Here is a 13,038-nt window from a genome sequence, read left to right as displayed (position 1 = left end):
ACAATTTAAGGAAAATATAACATTTCAAAATGCTATATCTCTGCAATTAATGAACACAGGAAGGTCTCTCTTGAAAAACTGTATTAGAATTGGACTATTTTTTTATTGCTAGTGGGGTGGGACCAAATCTCTTGTACTGTGGCCACTTCTGGCCTATTGTACCAGCCCCAGATGACAGGTGGGGGTGATTGTGGAGCAATTGGTGGAATGAAGATTGGCAGGGGTAACCGAAGTACTGGGAGAAAACCTGCGCCACCGCCACTTTGTCCAACACAAATCCCACTTGACCAGACCCGGGATCGAACCCGGGCAGCAGCGTTGGGAAGCTAGCGACTAACCGCTTGAGCTATGGCGCGGCCATAGAATCGGATTAAGTCCAGAAGATTTTGTCCCTATGATGACAATGAACGACCTGAACTCCTTATCTTACATTATGTATAGCATCACTGTGTAAAAAAAATGGATGGGGCGCCCCCAGTATTAGAAACGGTACAGGAGTACCGCCCTGTTCAAAATCCTCTTACAGAATTTATGTACCCACTGTCGTCCCCATTTCGGAAGCCAAACTCCAAAAATCACATTAATAACCCCTAAACAGAACAAGTCAGGCACAATAATGAAACGCGAAGCACTGTCTCCATTCTCGTTCCCCAGTGAAGATCACTTCAAGGTGTACAGTTCCGAGGGTTCCGAGGCTTTCACTTGGGCAATTACAGCAAGTTTTTTCAGATATGTGGGCAGCACAGTCAAGGAGTTCAGGCTACTTTCTTCACACTCAATATGAAATTCTAGATGCATATTACTAGCTTTCACCAATGAAACCATACGTATACATACCTTCACAATCTGATATTCTTGGTGATTCACACCACATAACAAACACAACCACTCCTACTTCCTTTCGTTCCCTTCGTGTGCGGAGAATCCGTTTTGTCACAGACAGATCGCTAGTGGTCGCTCGTGGCGGTAGCCATTTTGAAATTGTGTTTTGTGGTTTTGCTTGGTCAGCTTTTGAAGTTTTCTTTATTTAATGAAATTAAATTTACCAAATCCGTGTCATATGTAATGTGTTTAATACGTTTGAAAACCGTGTGGACATAATGTTTTGCAAGTAAGTGAAGAATGATTATGTTACGTAGGAATATGTGTAGATCTTCATGTTCGTGTTGTATATGTTGGTAATACTTATATACGCATGTCGTACAATCTAATGAATCTAACCACATGGCTGTCCCAGTCAGTCTAGTGGTCTAGTGCGGTCTAGTGCTCACGATCCACGGCGAGGGACTGGAAGTGCAAAGGGGCCCAGCAAAATAGAGCTTTTAACAATCCTGTCTGTATAAATGAAGCAGAATGAGTTTATAAAGCAAAATGGTTAGAAGAAACTGCGGACTGCAGACTGTGTGTAGTTAAAAAAGATCATTAGAAAAAGACATCTGAATAACCTGTAGTTGGATTATAATTAATGATCTTGTAAGCATTATATAATTGTTACTATTTGTTTCACAGTTCTGGAGAGGCTCCTGTGAAGAGGCTGTTATTGCAACAGATCTGTGAAGACATCCTGTATGGAAAGTAATGTAGCACACGAAATGATCTCTAGTGGTCTGCGACTAAACATCATTTGTGAGTCTGTAGCTGCATATTCCTAGAGGCCTTAGACACCACATCATTTTTTAATTATATAATTTAATTTATGTTGATCCATACTGGTACAACCATTGGATATAGAGATCTGCTGTCCTGATAGAGGTCTTTCTTAGTTTTGTTCAGATGCAGAACAGTTCCTCAAATTAGGCCTATCCACAGCCTTTCCAATTAATTATTTGCTGATAATCCATTGTTGAGTGCTGTAGAGTCTAGCTTAGTATAGGGTGCAAAGTGTATCAGCAGATGTAGGCAGGGGCATGAAGCTGGCAAGGGAACAAGGCACACAGGTCAGTGGGACTGGGCCAGATTGATTGTAATATGTAATCGTGTGAGGATTTATGTGATTCTTATTCTTATTTGTTTACACCTGCCCCACAGCACGACCAAGGGAGTGGCAGTTTGTGTGCCTCGTTGGGTGTTTGAGTGTTGCACTGTGTTGAAATGGTAAAGAGTACTGATATTTTGGAGGACTCTGATGGCACTTGTTATCAACTTGCAGATGAAACCTCAGCAGCCATTACCATTTTGACGTGGTGCTCTACCCAGGACCCAGAGTGTTTTTCTCCACTGCATGATGTCCATGAGGAGCCTCTGACTTCAGACTGAGAGTGACCAGCATGGTTCTGCACTCCCTGTTGCATGGGAACTTCTGGGAGTCTGTACTGCAAAGGTTAGTGCCTCTTGTAGTTCTGAACTCATTGTCAGTGGGATTATCTCGATTTAGCAAACTTGTGGGTTAACGCACTTCAAGAAAATCAGAATATGTGGTGAAATCCAAAAGTTCCCGAAATATATTAATAAAAACTATTATGTCTTACCTGGATCTTATTCTGCACCATCACCTTCAAAGTAGTCCCCTTGGGAGCGCATGCACCGATCCCAGCGTTTCTGCCACTTTTGAAATGCACCCTGGAAGTCTTTCTTTGTTAGGGTGTTTAGTACTGTCTGTGTTTCCACTTAAATTTCCCCAGCTGTATCAAATCTTTGCCCCTTCAACTTGATTTTTATCTTGGGGAAGAGAAAGAAGTTGCATGGAGCTAAGTCTGGCGAGTAGAGTTGGTGGGGAACAACTGCCAGCTTGTTTTTAGCCAAAAATTCCTGCACAATGTAAGCCGTATCCGGTCGTGGGTTGTCATGGTGTAGTACCCAGTCGTTCGTGTATCACTTCTCTGGACGTTTTCTCCTCATGTCCTCTCTCAAACGCCTTAGAACATCGCGATAGAACTCTTTATTGATTTTCTGACCAGGAGGGATGAACTCCTTATGAACAAACCCGTCAGTATCAAAAAAAGAGATGAACATGGACTTAATGTTGCTCTTGACTTGTCTAGCTTTTTTTTTTTGGCCGAGGTGAAGAAGGGCTCTTCCATTGTGACGATTGCTGCTTACTTGCAGGGTCGTAGCCATAAACCCAACTTTCGTCACCAGTGACAACCTTCGAAAGAAAGTCTGGATCCTCTTGAAGCTGTTGTTGAAGTTCCCTGCAGACTTCCAAGCGATGCTGCTTCTGTTCATTTTGCAGCAGTCATGGCACAGACTTCGCCGCAATCCTCATGTTCAGTTCCTCTGACAAAATTCGTTGACATGTACCATAACCTAGTCCCAAGGTGTTACAGAGGTCTTGGATTGTCAGTCTATGATCTTGTAGAATCAGATCCCTAATTTTCACGACATTTTTTGGTGTGGTGCCAGGTGACGGCCATCCCAAACGATTGTTATCAGTCGATTTTTGGCCATTTTTGAAAAGCTTATACCAGTTGTAAGTTTGTATCTGGCCTAAAGTGCTGTCACCAAAAGCTTGCTTCAACATCTGGTGTGTTTCTGCAGCGGTTAATGCAGACACGCTGCTCTCTCGGGTCAGCCATCGCCAAACTGCAGACTCACGGAAACACAACAGTGGAAATACGTTCACCAACAATAAACCCAACCACTCAACTTGACGGCACTTCCCACACTGATTCATGAAGGGTGTGTGGGGAGACACCTAGTGGTATTTCAATGTACTCACAACCATTTGCACGCAAAATTCAAATTTTGGGAACTCTTGGATTGCACCACGTATTTTACCAAGTTATAACTTATAGTGCCCTCAGATTTAGAATTTGTCTTAAAGCCTTATATGTGTGCTCTATGTTGGTAATACTTGAGTGGCATCGTTGAAGGGAAGCCATTCCCAGAGATGAAGGATGCCAAGTTTCTGAGTGTGCAGCGGCCACACAGCATCTTCCTCTCCATTCCTCTCTTCAGCTGTCTCGCTCATGCAGGGAGTTCCTCTACTAGAGGTGTGTGTCATGCAAGAAGTACCTCTTTCATCCAATTTGGAAAAATTCTGGAGAATTTGAATGTTCTTGGTACAGGTTAGTTCTTGTGTATTGCTTGAGGTGATTACTCTGACAACATGTGAGCAAAATAGAAAGATAATTTAATGGTATAGAAATGGAAACAAGGAGGACATTGATGTCAGTGTAAGAGTTAATGGAGTTGAAACCAGAATGATAGGGTGACCCCAGCAGATGCTTGCATTCAGGCAGGGTGGGTTGGGCTAGATTATTTTGTTTTATTTTATATAGCAACACAGCCAGGAGCTGAGACTATGTAGCGTTAAACTGTCAAGTCAGTTCCCTGTACTCGTGTTTATTGCCTGTAACTTTTTCAGTCTATAAATTGCGGTGTTTTCCACAGGCTTTGTTGCTTGCTGTCCCTGATCATTTTCTGTAAGAATTTCTGTATGTAGGCAGGAAATATTTCATCTCACAGTTAGCAGTCTTTAGTTATGAAATGTGTCTCAGACCAGCTAAAACAAAATACAAACTCTGTGGTTTTAGTCCGTAAGCAAACTGTACCGACCGAGCGACTGCTGCTTGTTGGCGAAGTTAATGCCAACTTTAGGGGATAGAGGGTGTTGCGTGGTCAGCACAATGAATCCCCCTAGCCGTTAATTTCGGTTTTCTAGACTGTAGCTGCTGTTTCCTTGAAATAGCTCCTCAATTATCACAAGGCTGAGTGGACCCCGTTCCAGACCCACTAGTTTTCAGAAAATCTTGTGGCGCCGGGAATCGAGCCTGGGACCTCTGGATTTGTAGCCAGGAACTCTGACCACTAGACCGCAGACCAGCCAACATGGAAAATAGTGTAACTGCAGAGAAGCTTATACTAATGTTGCTTTTTCAAAAAAAAAATTTAATTCTGATGGGTAGTTTACAAAATGTGGGACATTTTGAACATGTGAACAGGGTGTTACACAACAATTTTAATTCTTCTTGATAGGGATGATTAAAAAAACAGGCTGAAGATTAAATGATTGGGTGAATAGTGAATTTAGAAGGATGTTTTAAGGAAATGGTTATGACCTGATTAGAGGTGCTATCCTGGCATGTGTGTAGGGACTGAGGAAAACTGGACAAGATCTAAACCTGACACAAATCAGAAGTTTACTACTTTCTGGGACTTGCTTTGTTTGGGGTGCTAGAGGACTGATTATGTCAGCACCTAGTTGCATCATTCTTAGGCCAGATTGTAAAGTGTAATTGTGTGAGGATTCATGATTGTTCCCATTTGCTGACAGCTGAGGAGAGCCTTCAGTGAAGAGACTACCGTCCCACAGTGAGACTAAGGGAGTAGCAGTATATGTCCCTTGTAGGATCTTTCATTATAGCACTGTGTTGAACTGGTAAAGAGTACTGATATTTTGGAGGTCTTTGCTGCCACTTTCTATTAACGCAGTAAGCGAAACGACAGTAATCATTACCGTTTTAACATGGTGCTATACCTGGATCTAGAGCATTGTCCCCCGCTGCACGAGTTCAGATTGAGAACAAACAACAAGTTTCTGCACTCCCTGGTACTGCTTGGACTCTGGGCACCAAAGGTTAGTGTTTCTTGTGCTGAGCTCAGTGTCAGGGGATCATCTTGAATTAGCAAACTCATAGGTTAGAGCACTTCAACTGAATTGCAGTATGTAACCCAGTCATGATACACAGTGTAAGCCTTATCCGTGTGCTCTATGTTGGCAGTCTTGGAGTAGTGTCCATGAAGGGAAGCTCTTCCCAGCGATGAAGGATGCTGAGTTTCTGGGCGATCAGGAGCCACACAGCATCTTCCTCTCTTTACCTTTCTCACCCGTCCAGGGAGCTCCTGTACTAAAAGTGTGTGTCATGTCACGTACCATTACAGATTGACCCAGTTGGGCAGGTCACATTGCTTCAGTGTTTTTGAACATTTTTTTTATCAGCAGACAGGCCCTTTGTTCAGAAAACCAAAAATCATATACCCTTTCTCAGTGAGAAGTTAATCTTTACCTTAAACTACATGTTGTGCAGTGTATTGAATGCGCAACAGTGCGGAGTTCGTTCATGTCACTCAGGTGCGTCCGTCTGTACAGATGATAAACTCAAGAACCACATAATGAAGTTTCATGGAATTTTATATTTGAGAACTTGTGAAGAATTGTTGTCCACCCTTTCTTTTTAAATGCAGAAATGCATGTTGGACATCTTGTAAGTTGATCTCATATGTAGCTCACTAAATACTTATCAGAGCCAAAACGTGCGGAGCAAAAATTCTAGAGGAAAATAAAATACATACTTCATGCTCTCTACACTTTTACCTGTAAGTCTGTTTTTTTTAAAGATAATTGAACATATCAAATACAGTGTGTACATTTCCAAATTTTTGTATCGAACAATCACAATTTTCTGATGATTCCTCAATCTTGAATTGCCTGTGTTTTGTCATTATTTGTGCATCTTTTCACCTTTGTGTATAATGGGCAGTACACCGGCGTGTTGTAGCACGAGAAGAGTTGAACGAACTGCCTTGATCATTGTGTGTAAACAGCAAATCAGTGCAAATGCATTGCACGTACATCCTCATAGAGAGTGTAGTGTTATTTTCCTGGCGGTACCACCTGTGTAGTTCCATTCTTCAAGATGTCTTCATAAATTAGTGAAATTTAATGAAAATCAGAGGTATTTTTGAGGGAATCTCAATTTTGTTTTCTGAGGCAAATGAGGTGTCTGTTTTTAGGGTTAGAATGTTCATAGTCTCTGGGCACCAACCTGTGGTAGATAAACCCTTGAATACTCAACAAGAAGTTCTGGGAGGAACTGATCGCTTACTTTCCTTTCCTTTCACTACAAATTGAATATTTGATATGGCAGATGGGGCAGACTTTGTTATGTATGCATAAGAAAATCAGGGAAACAATAATATAAACTCAAGTTTTTTATGGAACCTGAATTATGCATGAATTAGAACTATTTAAAGTGGTGATGTTGTTGCCAGAGCCTCATCAGTGAGAACAGGGTGCAACATAGGAAGGTGAGGATGACTGTAGGATAGGAGAGGTTTCATTGTTGGTATTACTGATGGGAGGGATCTGTGAAGTATGCCATTGAGATGGCCTTGGGTAGCATGATGTATGTACCAGATTTCATAACATTCGGTTCAAGTGTTTGAGTAATTTAAGGGGGTGTTAATGTTTATATTGCTGATGGGAGGGATTTATGAAGTATGCCATTGAGATGGGCTCAGGTGCCATGATAAACATGCCAAGGAATTTAGGGTGAGGGGGATACCGACAGCAAGGTGATCTCATAACCATTGATGGGCGGCTGAGTGGAACAGCTCACCTGAAGGAACTGGGAACCATGTTCTGAGCAGTAGAGCCAGGGCTAGGGACTCATGTGCAGGGAAGGAAGGTCAGCTGACTGGACAGTACTGACAGTAGAGCCATCATGCTNGTGGACGAGACTGGCAGTAAAGCCATCCTTCTTCCCCCCCCCCCCCCCCCACGTGCAGAGGAGGCAGTGCACTAGTCTGACTAGGCCAGTGCTAGTAATGAGATCCCACCTTTTGCTGATTGGTTGTAATTTTTGTAAATAATAAATATAAAGGAAAAGAATAAGATGAGGGTCATGATCACAAGGGATGCTTGTAGATATAGGAAGTGGGATTTCAGACATTGCTTGATAGGATAGATCAGGCATGTCCAACGCGTCGATCGCGGGATGATTTTTGGTCGATCTCATACATCTATAAGGAAATTATATGTGAAAAGCATGTAAATTCACTTGTAATATAATATGATTATATTCAGGGAAGGGAAAATGCGTGTTAAAGTAGTCTGTACTTTCGATGTATGTTGTTTTTACAACAAACATCATGTGTTGAGTTATTTTTACCAATATTTTTGCTTAAAGTGAGGTACGACGATAGGAGGGGGTGGTAGATCACTGCCAGTTTTGACACTAAAAAGTTGATCATAACCTGTTTGAAGTTGTACTTGCCTGGGATAGATGAAGGGATGTAAAGAGATTGGGATGTGAACAGGGTGCAAAATAGATGCCAGTAAATGTGCAGTCCAGTGGAGTGACTGGGGCAAACTTAGTGATAGAGCAGGAGGCCATAAAGTAAAGTAAAGGTATCCCTGTAACAGGCCATGGAGGCTCATAGGGTTGTGAAATGTTGAGGTTCCCACGTTTTCTAGACAATCAGCTCGTAGATGGTGGCAAGGCTGCCCTTTACCCCCAAGAATATTCTAGGAATATTCCTGGTACTCATTTCTGTTAGAGGCTGAGTCGACCCCCGGACAATATTGCGCCTGGAAGAATTAGGTCAATTGAAAAAAATCCAGTGACCTCGTAGGGACTTGAACCTGTGACCTACCGGCTTGTAGCATAGTGCTTCAACCAACTACGCTACTGTGTGCCATATCCAATGCAAAAAGGCCCGACTAATTACTGGATCTCCAGGAAGATACCCCATGAAGTGAGAGAACACCACACAGGGATTACTGCTCAGTGCAGCCTGTAATTTCCAAACCCAGGTGAGACTGGGCCATTGTCTTTAATTGGGGAGGATCTGAACTCAATCCAGAAGTCCTGCAATCACAACCCAAAAGTTATGAACAGGTGCTTCCACCTATGCATAGATTGAAAGAGATTGTTATATGATGTAGCATATACTGCTGTCTTTAGGTGACCTTCACCATACCAATAGATTTTTCATATTAGTAGGCTTATGAGATTGTCTTGCTGTCTTCATATCCCCCTCCAATTTTTTGTTTTGTTTTTTATGTGGTCCGTGACACATTTAAGGAAAGTAGGCAGTTAGTTCTGCCAATAACTCATTTTTATTCTGATATTAGTGGCAGAAGTTGCAATCGAATGCAGGACCTTCTGAAGAAGAGACCACTGGGGTGGTCGGCTGCACAGCCAAGGGTTTGGAGTGCAAGTCCAGGTAAGGGCAAGCTTTTTCTCCTCTCCATGTCATCCAGACCAGTACTGGACCTGTTTTGCCCCCAGGAATTGTTAGAATAGTACATTTGTTTGCTTCCTGTCTCATAGTGGGGGCATACATGGAGCTGACAAGAATGCTTGGATGGCTGATGGCCTGCTCTGTTCTGAAATATGTATTTGGAGCCTGAAACAACCTGTATTTGTCAACAGTGGGAAAGGCCATCAGCCAACCAAGTGTAGGTGTGAGGTCATGTGTTCCCCTTGTATGAGACACTTTCTTGTATGCGCTCAACAGCCACAATGTTCTCCTGCCCAGAGACAGAAAAAAATATCTACTTGGAATATACAATCTTAATAGTATTCATCGTGTTGTGTTATAAACAAGGTACATAAAATGTATACAAAAGTATGCAGTCTGCAAAACAATAATTTTCTGTATTTAAAACAAAGTAGCCATTATCGTATCAACATTTGCTTTTATTGATGTTACATGTTTATGCATTTAAAAACACTCAAGTGCACAATAAGGATTCTTATTCAAGAATTAGATGCAATTCAACAACTGAGACTGGTATCATTGTATGACTGATGATGACCCAGTATAAGTGTCGAAACGTAGCGTCAATAAAAACAAATGTTGATACGATAGTGTCTACTTTGTTTTAAACACAGAATATTGTTGTGTTGACTGCATAGTTTGGTATACATTTTATGTACCTTACTTAGAAGATAAACTATTTTAAGTCTGTGGTGGTCCATTCTTGAGAAAACTGACATTTCATATTTGTGCCACTCGAGGGCATACCGTTATATTCCTCAGGATACTCCCTGTGCAGTACCTATTTAGGGAGACGGTTTTCATGAATAACAGAGAAAATCTAAATTACTGAAGCTGTTTTTGAGGAAACTGCAGTTTTCTGTTGGGGGGGGGGGGCTAATGAAGGCATTCCCTGGGCACCAACATATCACGGGCGGTGTCTGAATATGAATAAAGGGAATGTAATTATGGGAGGATTAATATTGTTACTTCTTGTTGACAGGTCTGAAGAGATCACCACCCCACATAAGAAAGGATACCATAATACTGGACTGAGGAAGTGGTGGTTGAGACTTCGGAGAAATTTATGTTCCTCGTAGGATATCTGGGTGTAGCAGTGTGTTAAAATGGTAAAGATGGCTGATATGTGGAAGAAACTTTAGTGATGTTTACTGTTTTGACATGGTGCTGGACCTGGACTTGGGAAGAGCCCTTCCTCACTGCAAGATGCCCACGAGGAGCTGTATGAATTCAGACTGAGAGATACGAGCAAGGTTTTGCAGTGGCTGTTGCACAGGACTTACTGGGAGTCTGTGACTTGAAGGTTAGTGCCTCCTGTGATCCTAAATCAAGCATCTCGATATAAAATTCTTTATTAGAATCCGTCACAACACCAAAATGAAACTGTTAATGTTTAGCAATATTTAGCTACATGTTTCGGCTTTTTAGAAAGCCATCTTCAGGCAAATACACAATTACCAGATTTTTAAACTATTGAACTGCATTTTATATGATTGGTACAATAGTGCTGGATTCTTGACAAATATATCACAATATAGTAATATAAAATACAATGAAGATACAGATCTTTTAAAAGAATAAGTTATACAACTAAAAGCTATCTGTGTAATATGTCTTATTTCGTATGTTGTTGCATTCATATTATGTTTTTTTTCTTGTTTTTGCAGACATATGGCAATAGTTTTCTTACCATATACATGAATGAAGTTGGTTAACTACTCCGTTTGTATGCGTGGATTATTATTTGGTTTTTATATTATTTGACAGGTACCTCATTTTACGTGTATTATGTCTGGTCGGGTAGGAAGACAGATTGCAACTGAAGCAAGCATCTTGAATCAGGAGTCTGCTTCATAGAAATAAAATTTTGACCAGTCATAATGTGTTCAGATGAACAGTTGGTGACACGCTCTCTATATAATTGTTCCTATATGTTGGCAGTCCTGGAGGGGCTAGTCAGCAAGTTCTGTGCAGTGTCTTCGCCTCATGAACTACCCACCATCTGCGATCACCTGTGGTGCTAAAGGTACGTGTCACACGGGGTACCTCTAGCTTTCTTGTCTGAATGTTTGGAAACACTGACAGAGATTGTAAATGTTCTTGGTACAAGTCAATTCGTACAGCAGTGCTCGAGGCAATTGCCTGTCCAGGTAACAATGTCATTAGCAGGGCCCGGATTTTGATGACATGTCATTTTTTTTTCCTTGTATCCTATGCGATGCTCTTAAATGTATAAATCTCGGATATGAGCTGCTGGTTACAGAAATGTAAATTTTATAGGTAATTTTTTGGACTTTTTAGGGTATTTCTCGTCATTTTTGGCCATTTTAAGGAATTTTTCTTCATATGTTCTCTGAAATGTGAATAACATGGAAGTGAAGTGTTCTTTCTTTTCTCCTTTAGGTCATTTTTCTGGATTTCTTTGGTCATTTTTTGAATATTTTCAGTTCGTCAAAATCCGGGCCCTGCATATTACATTTCTGGGTCATTTTTTAAATATTTTCAGGTCTTCAAAATCCGGGCCCTGGTCATTAGTAACACAGTTTGAGTCTGAACCAAATTAGTGGGGTCCTAAGGCAGATAGAGAGTGAGTTAAGTTGCCAAAACCTGATATTCAGGTGACAGTGTGGGGTTGAAGGGCCACATTCTTGTGTTTTATTTATTTGTTCATCTATGGAAATCCAATATAATAATAAACTTGCAATTAGTGACTGCAGTTATTTATTTTGAATCCACCTCATGGTGGTGTATCATGATCAAAACATGCAGTTCAATATATAAATTTAATTGTGACAGTGTTGTCTGTTTGATATCATTGTCAAGTCGATGTTGTGTCTGCGACACCCATTTTACAGTGATATTATAACACAAGAGGATTCAGATAATTATAGATATAAACTTCTGATTGCACTAATACAGAAAATTCTTGTTCTTGAAATTTTTCCAAATTTTCTCTCCTGTCTGGACTGAAAATTATTTTCTCGTCTGTCTGGTATGGGAATGAGGGTGTGCCATCAGTTGGTGACATAAACAGTTATGTCACTAGAATGGCAGTAAATTCCAAATTCAGTGTATTTCCAGTATTCATACAGTAGTTGGATATAGGATTAATGAATTGAAATGGGTATGGCAGGAAGCGTTTATCCGATTTCTTATACTATCTTGGCATTTGCCTGGAGAGATGGAGGAAAAGCACAAAACCTCAGTCTGGATAGCTGTCATCCCAGCTGAGATTTGAACCGGGCACTTTACAAGTCAGCAGTGTTGCCACCACAAGCCCACCTCTTGTCTTGAGTACATCCACACCTAGAGAGGGAGCAGTAGATTTGAACAGTAAGCTGAAGACAATCTTATGTAGATGTATGATTATTGATCCCCCAAATTGGGCATTAGATAAGGAAAAATCTTAAGAGCATTAAGTGTTTGGGTACAGCACTCTGTGGAATGGTAGACTACTGACATTGGGGACGAGCTTCCCAACACTCTCTTTGGTTGACACTTGGCAGTAAGCATTGTGCTTTAGAGTATGCCATTAGGAAGGTCCAGGAAAACCTGGTGAAACTGAAATTAAATAGGTACATCAGCTGTTTGTCTCTGCTGATTATGTGAATCTACTGGGAGATAATACAGATACCATAAAAATTATTGAAACCTTAATTGACACTAGTAAGGAGGTTGGTCTAGAAGTAAACAGAGAAAACTAAGTATATGTTGCTGTCTCACAACCAGAATGCAGGGCAAAATCATGACATGAATTCTTCATGCCCTTTATGTCATAATGAATTTTATTAGAATATTAAATTGCTGAATTATGCTCACAATGTAAATACAGTAGAACTTGGTTATAACGTCATCAAAGTGACCTAAAAATAGTGTCGTTATAAACAAATGTCATCATAACCGAAATGGGCACTTCCACAGTAGCTTTATGTTAGTCACATAAAAATCTACCAAAAACCGAGTTAAAATGTTGCATTTTTTAGTGAAATACGTAGTTAAGTACAGACTAACGTAACAGTAACGTGGAATTAATATGGATTCTCCATATCGTTTGTACTGTAGAATTCACCAAACCAAATTCGCGGCATACAT

General features: G+C 40.8%; 3 protein-coding genes across 5 annotated transcripts in view; 1 reads left to right on the top strand and 2 right to left on the bottom strand.

The window, feature by feature from the left end:
- The window catches only part of LOC111861610 (NFX1-type zinc finger-containing protein 1), a 76,246-nt gene extending 75,327 nt beyond the window's left edge, over positions 1 to 919 (bottom strand). Inside the window, exon 1 of the mRNA XM_033750390.1 lies at positions 838 to 919. The gene's annotated coding sequence lies outside the window, so the exon portion shown is untranslated. The remainder of the gene's footprint in view (positions 1 to 837) is intronic.
- A 340-nt stretch (positions 920 to 1,259) lies between these two features.
- LOC111861614 (gastrula zinc finger protein XlCGF17.1-like) overlaps positions 1,260 to 13,038 on the top strand; it is a 32,302-nt gene continuing 20,523 nt past the window's right edge. Inside the window, exons 1-7 of one of the 3 annotated variants that reach the window (XM_033750393.1) lie at positions 1,260 to 1,374; positions 1,510 to 1,626; positions 2,150 to 2,320; positions 5,216 to 5,795; positions 8,798 to 8,889; positions 9,929 to 10,249; positions 10,714 to 10,972. In XM_033750393.1, the coding sequence (XP_033606284.1) occupies positions 10,933 to 10,972 (40 nt within the window). In that variant the 5' untranslated portion in view covers positions 1,260 to 1,374; positions 1,510 to 1,626; positions 2,150 to 2,320; ... (2 more) ...; positions 9,929 to 10,249; positions 10,714 to 10,932. Of the gene's footprint in view, positions 1,375 to 1,509; positions 1,627 to 2,149; positions 2,321 to 3,242; positions 4,008 to 5,215; positions 5,796 to 8,797; positions 8,890 to 9,928; positions 10,250 to 10,360; positions 10,973 to 13,038 lie in introns of those variants that run through there. The other 2 variants (XM_033750391.1, XM_033750392.1) reach the window with 2 other exon arrangements.
- The window catches only part of LOC111861613, a 14,379-nt gene continuing 12,745 nt past the window's right edge, over positions 11,405 to 13,038 (bottom strand). The window contains exon 5 of the mRNA XM_033750397.1: positions 11,405 to 12,252. Coding sequence (XP_033606288.1) covers positions 12,195 to 12,252 — 58 coding nt within the window. The 3' untranslated portion in view covers positions 11,405 to 12,194. The remainder of the gene's footprint in view (positions 12,253 to 13,038) is intronic.

This window comes from Cryptotermes secundus, unplaced genomic scaffold (assembly GCF_002891405.2).
Source record: "Cryptotermes secundus unplaced genomic scaffold, Csec_1.0 scaffold4367, whole genome shotgun sequence".
Taxonomy (NCBI): Eukaryota; Metazoa; Arthropoda; class Insecta; order Blattodea; family Kalotermitidae; genus Cryptotermes; species Cryptotermes secundus.
Note: the sequence above shows the minus strand (reverse complement) of the source record. Positions and strands in the feature narration are given on the sequence as shown.